The sequence below is a fragment of the Pleurodeles waltl genome, chromosome 1_1, assembly GCF_031143425.1.
Source record: "Pleurodeles waltl isolate 20211129_DDA chromosome 1_1, aPleWal1.hap1.20221129, whole genome shotgun sequence".
Taxonomy (NCBI): Eukaryota; Metazoa; Chordata; class Amphibia; order Caudata; family Salamandridae; genus Pleurodeles; species Pleurodeles waltl.
The window spans coordinates 186,933,240-186,948,517 of record NC_090436.1 but is presented as its reverse complement, the minus strand read 5'-3'; the positions used below and the strand labels follow the sequence as shown (position 1 = coordinate 186,948,517).

Below are 15,278 nucleotides of genomic sequence, written 5' to 3'. Positions count from 1 at the left end.
TAGGTCTAGTGCACGCAATAGGAGCTGGCCCAAAACAGAACATGAATACATCATGTTTTTTTACCCTTTCATTTTTGCGAAGTGGGTAGCTGTGGATTTTGGGTCGCAGCTCAGTCGGCACCTAGGAAAACCTAGCAAACATGCACGTTTTTGAAAACTAGACACCCGAGGGAATCCAGGGTGGGGTGACTTGTGTGGCTCTCACCAGGCTTTCTTTACCCAGAACCCTTTACAAACCTAAACCTTTGACCCAAAAAAACATATTTTCCTGCAGGGAACCACAAACCTCCTTCCAACCAGCATTTCCCAAAGTCTCCCTGTAAAAGTGGGACCTAACTTGTGTGGGTATGGCTAGTGCCCGCAACCCCAAACAGTCCAAAATTGACCCTTTCTTTAAGGGGATAGCTGTGGATTTTGGGTCGTAGCTCAGTCAGCACCTAGGAAAACCTAGCAAACATGCACATTTTTTAAAACTAGAGACCTGGGCGGATCCAGGGTGGGGTGATTTGTGTGGCGACGTGTGGCTTTCATCAGGTTTTCTTTTACCCAGAATTCCTTACAAACCTCAGACGTTGACTAAAAATACATTGTCCTCACATTTCTTAGATAGAAAGTTCTGAAAACTTCAGGGAGTCACACACTTTCACCCCCCCTGAATTCCACCAAGTTTCCGGATAAAATGGTGCATCATTTTTATGGGTAGTCCTAGTATCCCATGACTGGAAAAGGCCCAAAACACAACATGGATACATTAAATTTTTCCACTCAAAACTGACCCTTTTTTTTTTTTTTTGCAAAGTGGGTATGTATGGATTTTGGGCCCTAGCGCAGCCAGCACATAGAAAAACTTGCAAACCTGTTCATTTTTAAAACTAGCCCACCAAGGGAGTACAAGGATGCATGACTTGTGTGGCTTTCACTAGGTAATTATACCTAGAAGCCCTTGCAAATGCCAAACGTGCTAAAAAAAATAATTAAAAAAAGCACACATTGTCTCACATTTTTGTGATGGAGGCTTCCAGAATCTGCAGGAATCCACAAGATTCCCACCACCTAGTGTTACTTCACTTGTGCTGAAAAAAAACACTGTGCCACATGCGTGGCTTGGATTAGTGCCCAAAACAGGAACAAATCAATTCAAGGTCTATGCGAGCCCTTGGGAGAGGGCTCCTGTTGACCTCAGACTGATTCGTTCATGTCACGGGCACTAGTGGCTCAGAATATTTATCGGCACAAGTTCAGTAATGCTGGGAGGTAGGATTTTTGTGGATGCTGGGAGTTTCCATCACAGAAATGTAAGGAAAATGTGTGATTTCAGGCATCATTTGAGGTGTGCAGGGCATTGTAGGTAAGAACATTTCATGGGATCCACACAAAGCACACTCCTGTGGAATCCACTCATTTTTTAGATTTCAAAAATGTCAGAGGTTGGTAGGTTTCCAAGGGTGGTGTTTGAGCATGGCCTCAAATCCCGCAGCCACCCCTACTGCTAATCTCTCCACATAGTGCTTTAGCTCATTTTGTGTCAAGTTCTCTTGGCCCATCCACACAAGAGCCTTTAGGGATGAGAGTGGGGCAGGTATTAGGATCGGGAAGACCCAACCCATTGTTTTATTGCAAAAAAAAAAGGTCCTTCCAAACAATGTTGTTTCTGGCCCCAGGGGCAAATTGAGGTGGATCGCTTGTCTGCCTGGGAGGGAGGGGGAAGGAGTTATGGAGCTGGTTTGTCCCTTTTTAGGTTGGGGTTTGGCCAATGCCAGAGGGCAACACCAACACCACTTTCTTCTGCCTCAAAATTCCTGGTGTCAGGTAGACTCTGTAGCTCTCCCCTCCCCCCCTCCCCTCGAGGGGCATATTTGAGGCACTCTATTATACCTAATCGCCCCCAAGAGAAACCTTCAATTACCTGACTGATTCAGGGATATCCTTTTCTTTCTTCTGCTTCTGACAAATTCAATTGTTGTTCATGTTTAAAAATTTGTTATTCTCAACAGTAGACAGTAAACGTTTGATAGGAGGGCATGACAGTCCTTGCTAATAACACCAGGCTGCATCATGGTAATAAACAGTTACAAAACCTGAAAACAGACACAAATAACAATATCTTAGAGTGAACAATGGCTTATGGCTTCACATTTATTAAAAGACCAGCAATGTGATACACCGATTGACAGGGGTTTCAAAGCAGTCAATAAATATTGTATAACCCAGTTTGTGCTCGCCTCCTGTGACAAAGTGCAGCTTGTCTCCATTTCAAGCACTATGCTTTGTCTTTGGTGCTATTATGACAGTAGGAAAGGGGTATACAATTTTCTCACCCCAGTGAGTAACATTGACTTGATTTATTTTTTAGAAATACACTGATCTTAGTGTCACTATAACTGAATACCATGGATAAACTTGTGAAAAAGTTAATGGTATTTTGTTGTAAATACCTTGGTGACCCTTTCATTGTGCTTAGAGATAGGGTGTACTTTGAGCCCCCACTCTACCTAAGTTATGAAGGAATGGGCATAACTATCCCCAATAAAAAATGGGGAGAGGTGAGTTAAAAGTCCAGAGCACCTCTCCCCAGATTATCACTAAATCACAAGAAGTACGCCAAGAGCCATATTATGTTCAATGCTCCATGGTCGCAACTGGTGTCTGCACCCATTTGTTCACCCCAAAGGCTCTGTAGTAGGCCCATCGACACTTGTGTGGCCACTTCTGTATTATGGATAGGCCTGGTGCAGATACTGCACTGGTGCTATCTTAAGAGGGTCTACACCATGCACATGAGAGAAACTGCCTTTGCGCCCATGACGTATTTTGGATTTGGGAGCATAGGCCACAATGCTGTCAAGAGGTCACTGGTTGCGCACCACAAAAAGATGGCATACAGTCAATGCACTCTCTGTGAGGGTAACCTTCTTGATGGTTGGGGGAAAGGAGATCCCAAGGACCCCTCAGACATCTCCCTTTCCCAACGTGCCTATCTTGGGAAGTTCAAATGATGCTGCAGCTAGACCATGGTTGGGTTCTACCTTCTATCTTTTGTCCTTCGAGTCATTCTTTACATCCATCCCAGAGATCTGTCGGTTTCATACCATTTCTCTATTGTAGTCACCTCCCCACCCCCATTTAAGCCACTTTTGGTCCCAGGGATGAGGTACCTGGGGCCAGTATTGGCTTGAAGAGGGGGCCACACACCTGCTAATTTTAGAGTGAATTTCAGCCCGGGGCGTCCTCACCATGCACTGCCAATTACCTCCAAAATTACATCTCTCATTACATGTTCGATAATATCATCAATAACATCACTGCAACATCTGTAATGACATCATTGGTAACAACACTAGGCATGGCAGGGGCGCAACTTATAGTTACTTTAGGGCACGTGTTATAGTTACTTGAGATAATTATAACTGGTGCATTTCAGTGTTTTTGTTTGTTTAAAATGGTATGTTTTTACTGACTACTATAATGTTTCTTTATCCTTTGTTTTTTCAGTGTACAAATGTATATTTAAAAACATATTTTATATTGTGTAACTAATGCAAATGTGTGGTAAATGATGTTTCCCGGTGTCTAAGCAGGCTGCGAGTCACTCACAAATGGTGGTTCCAAAAAGGGGTGCACTTCCCCGGTATGACATCCAGCTTGCCTTAACATAGTCCCTTTATGTACAAGTGGGTAGGCTGAACATGTCGATATGCCACACATCACCCTTCTTCTACCACCATCCTGACACTTGAATGCATGGATGTCATTAAGGGGTCGCCACTTTGTGAACCCTGGCACTGTCTTTGTGACCCCTGGCTTCAGAGTTGTCAAATTCAGTGCTAGGAACACAGTGGCAGCTCGTCCTTATGGATGTCAGTTATGTCTCCGCTCTCTCTTTTCTGTAAATTGTTTATTACACTAATAGTGAAAAATAAAATATTATTCACTATTAGTGCAATAAAATGTGAATATGCCCTTCCATGGCAGCTGAGGTATGCAAAAATGCTTTTAAATGTATGTTGTGCGCTTGCTTGCGGGTGAGTGTGTATTTATGTGCGAGTGTGTGTGTAAGTGTGAATTTGTGTGTATGTGTGAGTATGTGAATGAAAGTGAAGGTCAAAGTACATGTGATTTCACCTTCCACTACCATTGGCATTTTGGTGAATTGATACCCATGCTTGATTGATATTCACTACCTAAGCCCTCATTTCAAGTTTGCCATACTTTGCAATACCTGGGGTGGTGTGGAATTAATTTTACCAGCAGGTATCTCAACTGAAAAGTCTGGCCATCATGAGTTTTTTTTCATCCGAAATGGGGAGTAATTACTCGCACCTGGGTTTACTGAGCGTTTACTGTGCAGTTTTTCACCATTTTGAAAAAAAAGCTGCATACATTTTTGCAGGCGGAAAGTATATACACCAGGTGCGGCTGGGACTGGGCAAAGTGGCGTGGCAGGAGCAAAAAAAATAAAATATATATATTTAAAAAAAAACCTTACCTTCTCTGCACCCCTGCTCTCTGCCGCTGTGCAGACACAGGCTTCCAGCCTGCCCTGCGGCCAATCATGATGCTGCTCAGAGCAGTGTTCTGATTGGCTGGGTGCTCCCTTGTGCGCCTGTGTGTTTGGCTGGCTTGAGATGGCCAGCCAAACATACATGCGCACTGAAGAGAGTGCTCTGTGCACTACCCTCAGTGCTCGTCACCGCCATGGCCCACCCCCTTAAAAATAAAACGATAATAAACATAATTTATTATGGTTTTATTTTTAAAGGTTTGCAGGTCCTGTTGCTGGCGGAGGACGATGCTCCTCTGCCATAGTGGAGGAGCTACTCCTGGTATATTCAGCTGACAGTGGGAGGAGTGTGGGGTACAAATGGGGGTGCAGTGGTTGAAGGCATGGCTGCCTTGCACATACTCCCTCCCCAAGGGCTGAGCAAAGCTGTTCCTTTCAGGTTCCTGTTCTGCCACAAGTTTCGCAGGCCTGGTGTTTCCGGGCACAGAATCATCAATTGATTTGTAATGAGGGAGATAATGAATCCAGCTGCAAAATGAACCTAGAGTATTTCCCTACAGGTTTATCTTTTGCATAGTTCTTATGTACCAAATGGCAAATGTTTGCAGCTTGTTTTTTTTTCTTCCGCATGTTTACTTTTCCTTGTTCCTTGTGGCATTGCAGAGGAAAAGATCACTGTTTTTTGTATTCTACGGTCTTTTGGATACAAATGCTGTGCAGCATAATTTGCCGCAAAAAGTCTCGATTTCCGGAAACGAGTAGCAAATTTAAAACCTTGGCAACTTTTCCTACTTTCCAACGTTATCGTCGGTATTACCAAATGATGTTAAAATTATTGGTCATCCCTAGTTACATTTATCTTTGCTACAGTTGTTTCATTGCTAAAGACATAGCACTGCTGGTATTTGGTGACCTTTTTGCGCAGACTTTAGGGTTACAGGACAACAAACAGAGAACAAACAGAGTCAACATTATTTTTTCTCGAATACCTTTAGCATAATTGTGTAAAGACAATGTAATTTTTGCAGCAGTTTACTATAACTTTCATAAGTGTGACTATAATATTGTGGCAATAGTTTCCTTTCCAGCTTGTAAATACATAGACAATAACTTCTTATGCTATCACTGTGAAACAGAGACACGTTAGACTCGCAGTGAATTCAGTTTAAACATTGTGTTAAATGGTGATATTCACATTTCAAAGTTACCTTTCTGTCGAACAAGTCATTTAAAACTTTGTAACCACTATTTTCTCTTTCTCTTCTTTAGAGATGGTCGCCTGACGTCAGGTGATGAGTTGCTGATGATCAATGGGCAGTCATTGGTTGGGCTCTCCCATCAAGAAGCTGTGGCAATTCTTCGGTCAGCAGCTGGATTAGTACAACTGGTTGTTGCAAGCAGGGTGCGTAAGTACATACTGTAGTGCTTCATTTATAGATCTAAGGTCTTTCATGCACATATACTAAAACAGGTATCAAGTCATTTGAAGCAGAGAGCTGAATTCACTTAACTGCTATGCATTCAGAAAATTGTATATTGCATAGTGCGCATACCCCATGCAAATTAGAATGACCACCGGCAAAATAGAGCACATCAAGTGGGTGTTAAGAGCGGCCACAGGAAGAGTATTTTGAGTGTCTATGAATAAATATTGAATGCTCTTATATTACAGTATTTCTTGCTTCAGATGTCCAGTAAATGGTGGGACGATTCTCAAAAGTATTTATGAGTATGGGTAGTAGTACTATAAGAGTACTCTTTAACTTACTCTTCCAGGCCTTTGTGTATCTGCCCCGAAACATCCAACTCTCTCCTGGTCAAAGTGTGCACAGTCCTTGCCATTTGTACTAACTAATGTGAATAATCCCTGAGTATTCCCAATTTGTATGTTTTGGTAATACAATTAAAAAAAAAACAAGAAAATTCACTGAAAAAACACAGGTTAAAGTAAAGTAATAGTTAGATATGGGAATATTATCTTACTTTACATGCAAAAAAACCTCAAAATTCACTGAAAGAAACAAAGATTAAATTGACATTATAGTTAGTTGAAAATATTAGTTAAAAGGTAACATTTTAAACAAAAAAAATACCAAAATTCCACAGTTATAGTTAGCTGAATTATCTATAACTTGCGACCTCGCCAAATTCTGCTTATGACCTCACATATTACATCACTCATGACATGTTCTGTGACATCATTGATAACATTCCCTGATGACATCATCTATCTATCTATCTATCTATCTATCTATCTATCTATCTATCTATCTATCTATCTATCTATCTATCTGTCTATCTATACACTCTTTTTAGTTCCCCCACTAATATCTGAAAAATCTATGCAGTGGTATATTGAAAAAAAAAAATATCTTCATTATCACAAAAGCACTAGCAAGCAAATTAGCTGGAAGATTTTCATAAGAGCTACTTGGAGTTGAATAATGTACACTAGAGGCAAATAAATTACTGTTCGCCTTAAAAGTTAATAATGATAAATAATAGAAATGGATGCTCTAGGTAATCAAAAATAGCAATATCCATGCTGATAGTTGACCATTAATCATTTAAACTTGTGCACCAGATTATTAGTGGGGCTCAGCACAGGTAATATTAGCAACTCCATTGAGTAAAGAGGATGAGCGTATTACAGCAAGATGCCTCATCTCATGTACTCGGTGGTCTGTGAAATACGAATATTTAAACATATTTTACCCATTGTAAATCACATGCATATTTTCTGCATATTAAGGGGGTAGGGGAATTAAAAATTACAATATTGTACAAAACAATATTGTATAAGATATTTTAAACAAGTATGAAAAAAAGAAAATCTATTGCACCCACTCTGTGTATAGTAAGCATTTTGGCAGACATAGCATCATATGAACGTAATGTACAAACGTAATGACCAATTGCAGCAATTTGAGGACATCTAGTGTGCTTATAAATGTTAGTAAAGTTTAATATGAGATATTACTTAAAGCATATTGTCTTGCAATAGCTCTACCTATCTTAATGGTGTGCTTCAGAATAGTATAATGTATTTCCTATCCAGACTAATTTTGCAAATGCAGACCTATTTTATGCTTACTATACACAGAGTGGGTGTAATAGATTTTTTTCTTTTTCATTTTTTTCGCACTTGTTTGAATATATTATACAAAAGTTATCACCTGCTTAGACCATACATGTTTGTATCGGTATGGGGGCATAAATGCTAAAATCAGTACAAAAAGATAAGTGAGACAAGGTGTACAGTTATAGATTTATGTTTGCCTCCAACGTCTTCTACTATACTCTATTTTAGAACCAGGTCTTTCTCAAAGCAGAGACTTGTAAACGTATCTAACCCTGGAGTGTTTAGGCTGGTCAAATCAATATAAACAAGATGAAAATCCTTGCCTGACCTTTGAACCCTTAATATAAATTATTCGGGGGGGGCACTATAGACACCTATAAAATGGTGCTTGTGACACTAGCAACAAGGAGTGCAGTGCTTCACATTTTAGCTGATTAGTACCATTTTACTTATGTACAGTATAATGCTGTTTAAAAAAGAAAACAAGGGTGCATTATTACGGACATGATTATGACCCTGGCAGAGAGGATTAGTCTGTCCCAAATGTGACCGGTATCCCACCCGCTGTATTACAAGTTCCATTATAGCCAATGGAACTTGTAATATGGCGGACGGGATGTCCGTCACCTTTGGGACGGAGTAATCCCCTCCGCCAAGGTCATAATCTGGCCCTGTGTCTGTTAGAATTATCCATTGCACATGTGGTTTTGGGAGTGACTGCCTAGGCACCAATGTTGCTGAACTATTCGCCTGCGGACAGGAGTTTTTCACAGCCTATAGAAAATGCAAAAGGCATGACAGCCGATTTTGGTGGAAAATCAAATGTACGTAAAATTAATGTTACTCCTTTTCATAGCTATGATCAGGGTGAATCCAAAGACTGACTGGAATGACCAAAACAGTGCCAAGAATATATTACATTTAGCAATAATGTATTGTTTGGAGAAAAACGCTTAAAGCTTGACTTTCTTTAAAATACATACTCTGTATTGTACCTTCTAAACATAATTGTAAAAAAGAATGTTTGCAAACAATATCTGGACTAAGTCTAAGTTTGGTATGAGGAACAAACCACTTATAAATAGAGAAATTAGTCTGTGGTCTTTATGAACAAATATAACAAAGCATTAACAGTCTAAATGTAAGGAAATGCCTAGGCAACAAAAATACTTCCCATATCTTGGTGGTAAACCAAAAGCTGTCGGTAGGAAGAAACTAAGTAAGGTTATTCAGCTATGTAACAAAATATTGCCATATGGTTCTAGGAAGAATACATGTTCAGAAAATGTAATTAATCTTGGTATAATTCATTTCCTCTATAATTAGGGGTTAATACGTCTGAAACATAATAGAACTGGTATTAAATGTTTAAGGAAGATTAAAGGATTATACTACAAGTAGATCATTTTCTTTTAGAAGTTATACCACCCAGGAATGATCAAACAAAGGACTCCATATTATTCATTAGTGTGGGAGCTTCTAATGAATGGTTCTCAACTTCAAAATACAGTTAATTTGGAAAGTTATTGCAAAAGATTACATGTGTGAACACAAGAGCTCATATTCCCTTTACAATGGTTTGTGTTTTTATTCATAAAGAGAAATTGTACTTGTAGTTGTTGTTAACTGTCTGCTGGGCTATTCCTTAGGGGTGCCTCCCATTTATATGTGGGATAACGGATGCTCTGCTGTCCGTTATACGGATATTGCAAGTCACAGAGGAAGTCTGTGACTTTGTCTCAGTTTCTTTATTCAGTCACGGAACTCCAAAATGACTTGCAGTATAATTTTAAATTATGGCAAAGGGTATTGTATTGTTTGTACACAATCACACCATCAAAATTTCCACAAATCCTTGGTATCTTGCTCTTTCGTATAAAAGAGCGAGTCTGGTAGTAGATGAAGAATAAAACAAGAATCTGCGGTGTGAAAACACGTCAAAATTAATTTAGTAATGTGCAAAAAAGATACTAGGATCAGTTTAATGTAAGTCGTTTTACGAAAAATTCCATAGCTCAGAACGTGAAGAAATATAAAGAGAGATGCTATAATTTCTGATTCTGATAGTGACCTGTAGTGTGCAAAAATAAACTTTGCATAAATGCTGTGTTTCTGTTTAGCATTTCATTAAAATGCATTTGTAATTATGTTCTGCGACCTGTCCTTTTGATCATGGGTGCTGGCTGTAGCAGCAAGTAAAATGCCATCTCAAGTCAGCGGTAATACGTTATTACAATTGAGTAGCTATATCATTTTTTTACTGCAGGTAATATTGATGTTACAACTCAACTGTAATAAGAAAATTAGAGACCAACTTTTATACAGCGACTGAATTTTATGCAGCTGTTATAATGCAGCCTTTACTCCCTTGAATAATAATGCCATTTTCACTAAAGTCCGATTACTCAAAGTAAAAGTTTTGAGAACATTGTGATATGAATTGTTTTGAAGAGAAACAGGCAGAAATATTTTTTACATTTTTAAAATTTTTTTTTTTTACATATTCAAGATTTAATCCAGACCTGGTTACACATGGCCTAATTGACATATTAGGCTTTGCTTCCAAGGATCTTCACCTCATTAAGCAAATCTGTCTCAAATGTATATGACTGGGATAGTATGAAGTCGACAGCAGCAGACACATTCTGCAAATTTAATCTAGAATCTTGGGAAAACTATTTTTTTTTAATCCGTTCTTCTGATCCCTCTCCGTAGTTATGTAAGCCTCCTTGTGTTGACATCTCCTTTACAGATGACACTCTGAAGACACCTTCCTCCAGGAAAAAGGAATACACCATTTTCCAAAGACCTGGTTGAGAGGAACGTTTCTTGAACTTTAAGTGTATGTGCTATCATTGAGAAAGAATTTGGTTCAACTGATGCTAATATTTTAATCTTCTCAAACACGTGTTTTTAAATATGGCATCTTACAAATCATTGAGCCGTATTCCACCTTAATATTATATATATTTATGCTACCATAAGCCTGCTTTAAAACCTTCAATAGCAGCAGAATATTTTTTTTAACTTTTTATTTTCCATTTAGCATGTACCCATACAAAGTATAACTTTAGGCATCACAGTTTACAGAGCAAACAGGCGCTTTAAGCAGCAGAATTAAGCACACAGTATATTGGCCATCAGCTAATATGGTTATGAAAGTGCAGAGAACAATTGCACCAATAAATCCCTGCTGAAAAGGGATTTAATTTGGATGTCAGCCAGATGGCCCTTTTATGCGGTATCACAGTTACGTAGTTGTGTTCCCTTGTATGAAGTTAGATGTTTGGACCATTGAGCACATATGTACTCCTTTGCTGATTTGAGATATTGGTACAATACCATTGAGACAATGGCAGAGAGGTGACCCATATCTTATTTGGTTTCTCTGCCACATTTAATACTGTTTCTTACCCCGGCTTACTGAAAAGTCTTGTCTTATTGGGCATCTGTGACATGGCCTCAAACCGATTTTCTTACCTTGTTGTAGACATATGGAAGACAGTTTCTTTGACCCCTTTTCACTTGTCCTTTAAAGTTATATCCTGCGGGGTTCAACATAGATCTGTCCTTATTCCAACACATATTAACATTTTATGTGGTAGTTACTTTTCTAACATTTAAATTAATGCTAATTTGTGATTCTAAATCTTCGCTAATTCATTTCCAGGATTTAATGCCCTTAATTGCTATTTCGATGTATGAAAATTCCCATTGTTTAAACTCTGAAAACTGAGATACTGCTATATTGTAAAACTTCTGTCTGGGATTAGTCTTGATTGCTTAAAGAACTTTCCCCATTTCCACAAGTCAATCAGTATCTTTAGAATTGTTTTTACCAACTCTTATCATTTTAACAAACTTACTTTGGTTTGGTTAGATTAACCAAAGGCTTTCTGTTCCCCCGTTAGGCATCTGAAAGCTGTCCTTCAAACAAGCTGCTGCAAATATTCCCCAAGAAATTCATAACATACATCATGTAAGAAACTGCGACAATCCACCCTCGACCACAAATCAGAAGGTTCCACCTTTCTGTCTGCACAATAGCCAAAATCATGTCTTTTTGACCAATGTTCCGAGTCTCAAACTAGATCAAAAGGAGTCTACAGAGTCCCTGGTGAATAAGATGAACCATTGGATCAGATCACAAAGACAGTGTCTTTCAATTGCGCATACGGACATTGTTTTTGCCCAACGCTTATTCACTCTTAATGATCTTTGGGACAAAATTAAGCTGTCACTGAGGGAAATATCATTAGTCAACGGCCTATTAGCGCTGGATGCTCGATCTTACCCACCCTTGGACTCTTAGATTCAATTTAAAGAGTTCTGTGGGCTGCCAATCTAATAGAATCTCTTGTTTCCCTTCCCGGCACACTTTGCAACCTCAAGCCTTCAAATATGCGGGGCAGAGTAAACGTGTTTGCCCAAGAAAAAATAACTACACCAGGGAGAATAGAGATGCCCCCCTCTAATGAAGTCGACTGACTAAATGGTACTTTACCATTTGCCTGTCCCATTTCTGAGCACCCCTTCACAGCGACTTGTAAATGTTCACGCACCAGCACCTTTTAGTGGTACATATCCTTTATCCATATTTATGCACACTAAAAGCCATCTAGATGAGCCTGCCCAGTACCAGCAGCTTCCTGTAACACCTGGCATACTTGGTTATCAATCTACTGATGTGGCCATACTACAAGAAACATGGGCTTTGGAAAAATCATTTAGGCAAAGGTCTGACTAATAATAGCATAGAGACAGTACCATCTATGGCTGGTTACTGGGTTGGTTCAAAAATATGGCCAACATTATTATAAAGAGACTAGGCCTCAACAGTAAAGACAGCTTAGGCCTGAGTATTAGTGGGAAAAATGGGCACAAGGTAAAAGTGTTATAGCATCTATAACCACTCTACACATAGGAATAATGACTCAACCACACTAAGGGCCTTATTATGAGTTGGGTAGTTGAACCTCTAAAATTCCATTATGGTGGTGAGGCCACTGTCAAGCCAGCAGCCTCACCTCTGTCATATTACAATGTTTTCCCCCAGGCTGACTAGCTGTCCAGTGGAAACAGTGTGGCAGCATTGGCCTCAGCTCCTTTAGGGAGATGAGGCCAATGGTGTTGCACAAAGCACCCTCGGAATACGCACTGTCTGCAAAAGCAGACAGTGCGTATTCCGAGGGTGCTGGCAGGGGGAGGCATGGCACTGCCCATTACATGGTCGTGGGCAATGCAGGGGCCCCCATACTCCACCATGAAAAGGCTGGCGGAAAGCAAAGTCGTTATCAGCACAGAGGTGCCGAACTTGGCGCCACTGTGGTTGACCACAACTTTGACCGCTGCCAATGATCCTGGTGGAGGTCCAACTGTGCGTAATCCGGTGGTTGGACTACCAGAATTGTGGCGGTCCGACCGCCACTGACAGTATGGCAGTCCTGTTGCCCACCAAAGTCGTAGTTAGGCCCTGAGACTGCCGGACCGCCACCTCAAAGAATGCCCAGATAAATTGCCAGTTGTACAGGCAGGTGACTTTAATACCACTTTTGAGCCACTGGAAGGGCTAACAACTATCACAGAAGGGAGGACGAGGTAAGGGGCATTCAGAGAATGGAGGCAAAACCATTTAGAAACTGGTTGACTGCTGTATTACAGCTAATATCGTTTACTATGACTTTTGGCCTGAGTGCCTGTAATGGTAGACTTAGATCAGATTACAAACTTGCTCCCGCTTTTACTAGAAGGGGCAGCCAGAGTCAAATTGATTATTTCATCTTAGATATAGATCTCTCGCACCTTGCCCTAGTTTTTTAAATTGTGACCCAAGCAGACAGTGAATGTTATTGCTCTTATGCTGACAATGAAAGATGACCTGTTAACTATCACAAAATCAGCCTTTCAATCTGCAGTAACCTGAACTCTCTCAAATAACAGACAAGCTGTTAAATGTTCCAAGTGAAGACTTAACTCAAATATACTAACGCAAGTACACGCAGTATTTAATAGCATTCTGGGGCATTTGAAACCTTTCCATCTAACAAGATCCCAAGCTACCTAATGATCTTTTTAAGGCTTTACATTCCATTTGCACGAAAGAAATGATATGGAAGGGAGGAGTAAGTCATCAGCCCTCCCCTTCCTGGTACTCAGGAGAACAAACTTTGGCAAGGATGGGTGTGGATCCCACCTTATTATATATCCTTATTAGGCTTAATGAAGGAAATTTTGCCCAATTTTGGTGGGGGCTTTGGGGATCTTACAGACCGTTTATATATTGCTCACGATGTGCGACAGGGATGTGTGCTCACCCCACTGTGTTTTCCCTCTACATAAATGACGTGGTTAATTTTCTATCATCTTGTGTTCACGACTGTCCAAAGCTGGGGGCGGGGAGGGCAAGAGGGGTTTGTCAGTTCCCACATTATTTGCAGATGATACTGTGTTACTGACTCACACTCCATTTGGGTTGCAGAATCTTCTAAGTAGATTTGCCAATTATTGTAACTTCTGTGAATTGAAAGTAAATTGTTCCAAAACACAGATAATGGCCCTGAAAGCACACAGATCTTTCAAAGGAGAGTTTTATATGAGAGGGACTAAAATACAACAGATAGATCACTTTGACTACTTGGGAGTTAGAATAGCTAAATCCATTACATGAAAGGTTCAAATTATGAAATCAGAACTATCCCTCTTTCATAGCAAATCTGAAGTCACTAAGCGCTACAATTCCACCACCCCGAAAAGAGTATCACCAGCCATTGAGGTCTATAGGGCTAAGGTGAAATGTGCATCTCTTCATGGCGCAGAAATATGGATAATGGGGAACTTGAGTGGGCTGACTTTTAGGAAGAACAGTTTTCTAAAATCCTTGTTTAAATTGCCAAGAAGTAACCTTACTTTCCTGCTATTCTTCAACATTGGCCTTATAGGGATAGGAGATTTGGCCCAACTGAAGCTGCCACTTTTTTGGATAAGACTGTGGTCTACCCCAGAACTGACCTCGTACAGATCAGCATTGGAGGAGGTAGTTAGCCTAGGGAATAGTAGTTCCATTCCCTGGCTTCCATACATCAAACTACAACTGAGCCTGTACTGCTGAAGACCTTACCTAATAAATAGTAACACTAAGGTAGTTGTCAAAGAGAAATACTGGGCTAATATGGTCCACTTTTACCATTGAAATGCCAAGGCAGGAGGGTTGGTTGAAGAGTTTCTGTCCTTTAAGCCTTCCCCAAATCTTGAGCTGCATATGGATGTGTATTTACCACCTCTGGCATGAACCCTGCTTCTAATCCTTAGAGTAGGCACACTGCTACTGAATAATTTTACTTCTAATTGGGACCCTAGCCACTATAAGCCACAAAACTACTCCTTTTGTACCTCCAGCATAGAAGATGTAGAACACCTGCCATTCTTCTGCCCAGCCTACGCCAAACCCAGGGGTTTTTCGCTCATACCCGTGTGTATTTCCTTGGGCATGAAACACTTTAGAGAAGCCTATCACATTTTAAAGACAGATTGTTGTTTTTCAACTGCATTAGGCCTTGGTAGGTATCTACAAGCTGTCTGGTGCATAAGGAAAACAGTGGGAACCTCACTCTAGTATTTTTATCAGTTACTACACAATGAACTGTTGATTGACATGACTGTAGTAATTTGCATGTGTCTGTTTTTAGTCTTTTATAA

At 40.0% G+C, this 15,278-nt stretch overlaps 1 protein-coding gene across 5 annotated transcripts in view; it reads left to right on the top strand.

The window, feature by feature from the left end:
* Window positions 1-15,278, top strand: part of PDZD2 (PDZ domain containing 2) — an 877,375-nt gene that overhangs the window by 429,699 nt on the left and 432,398 nt on the right. For all 5 annotated transcript variants that reach the window (XM_069220426.1, XM_069220418.1, XM_069220410.1 and 2 more), the window contains exon 4: window positions 5,771-5,903. In XM_069220426.1, the coding sequence (XP_069076527.1) occupies window positions 5,771-5,903 (133 nt within the window). The remainder of the gene's footprint in view (window positions 1-5,770; window positions 5,904-15,278) is intronic.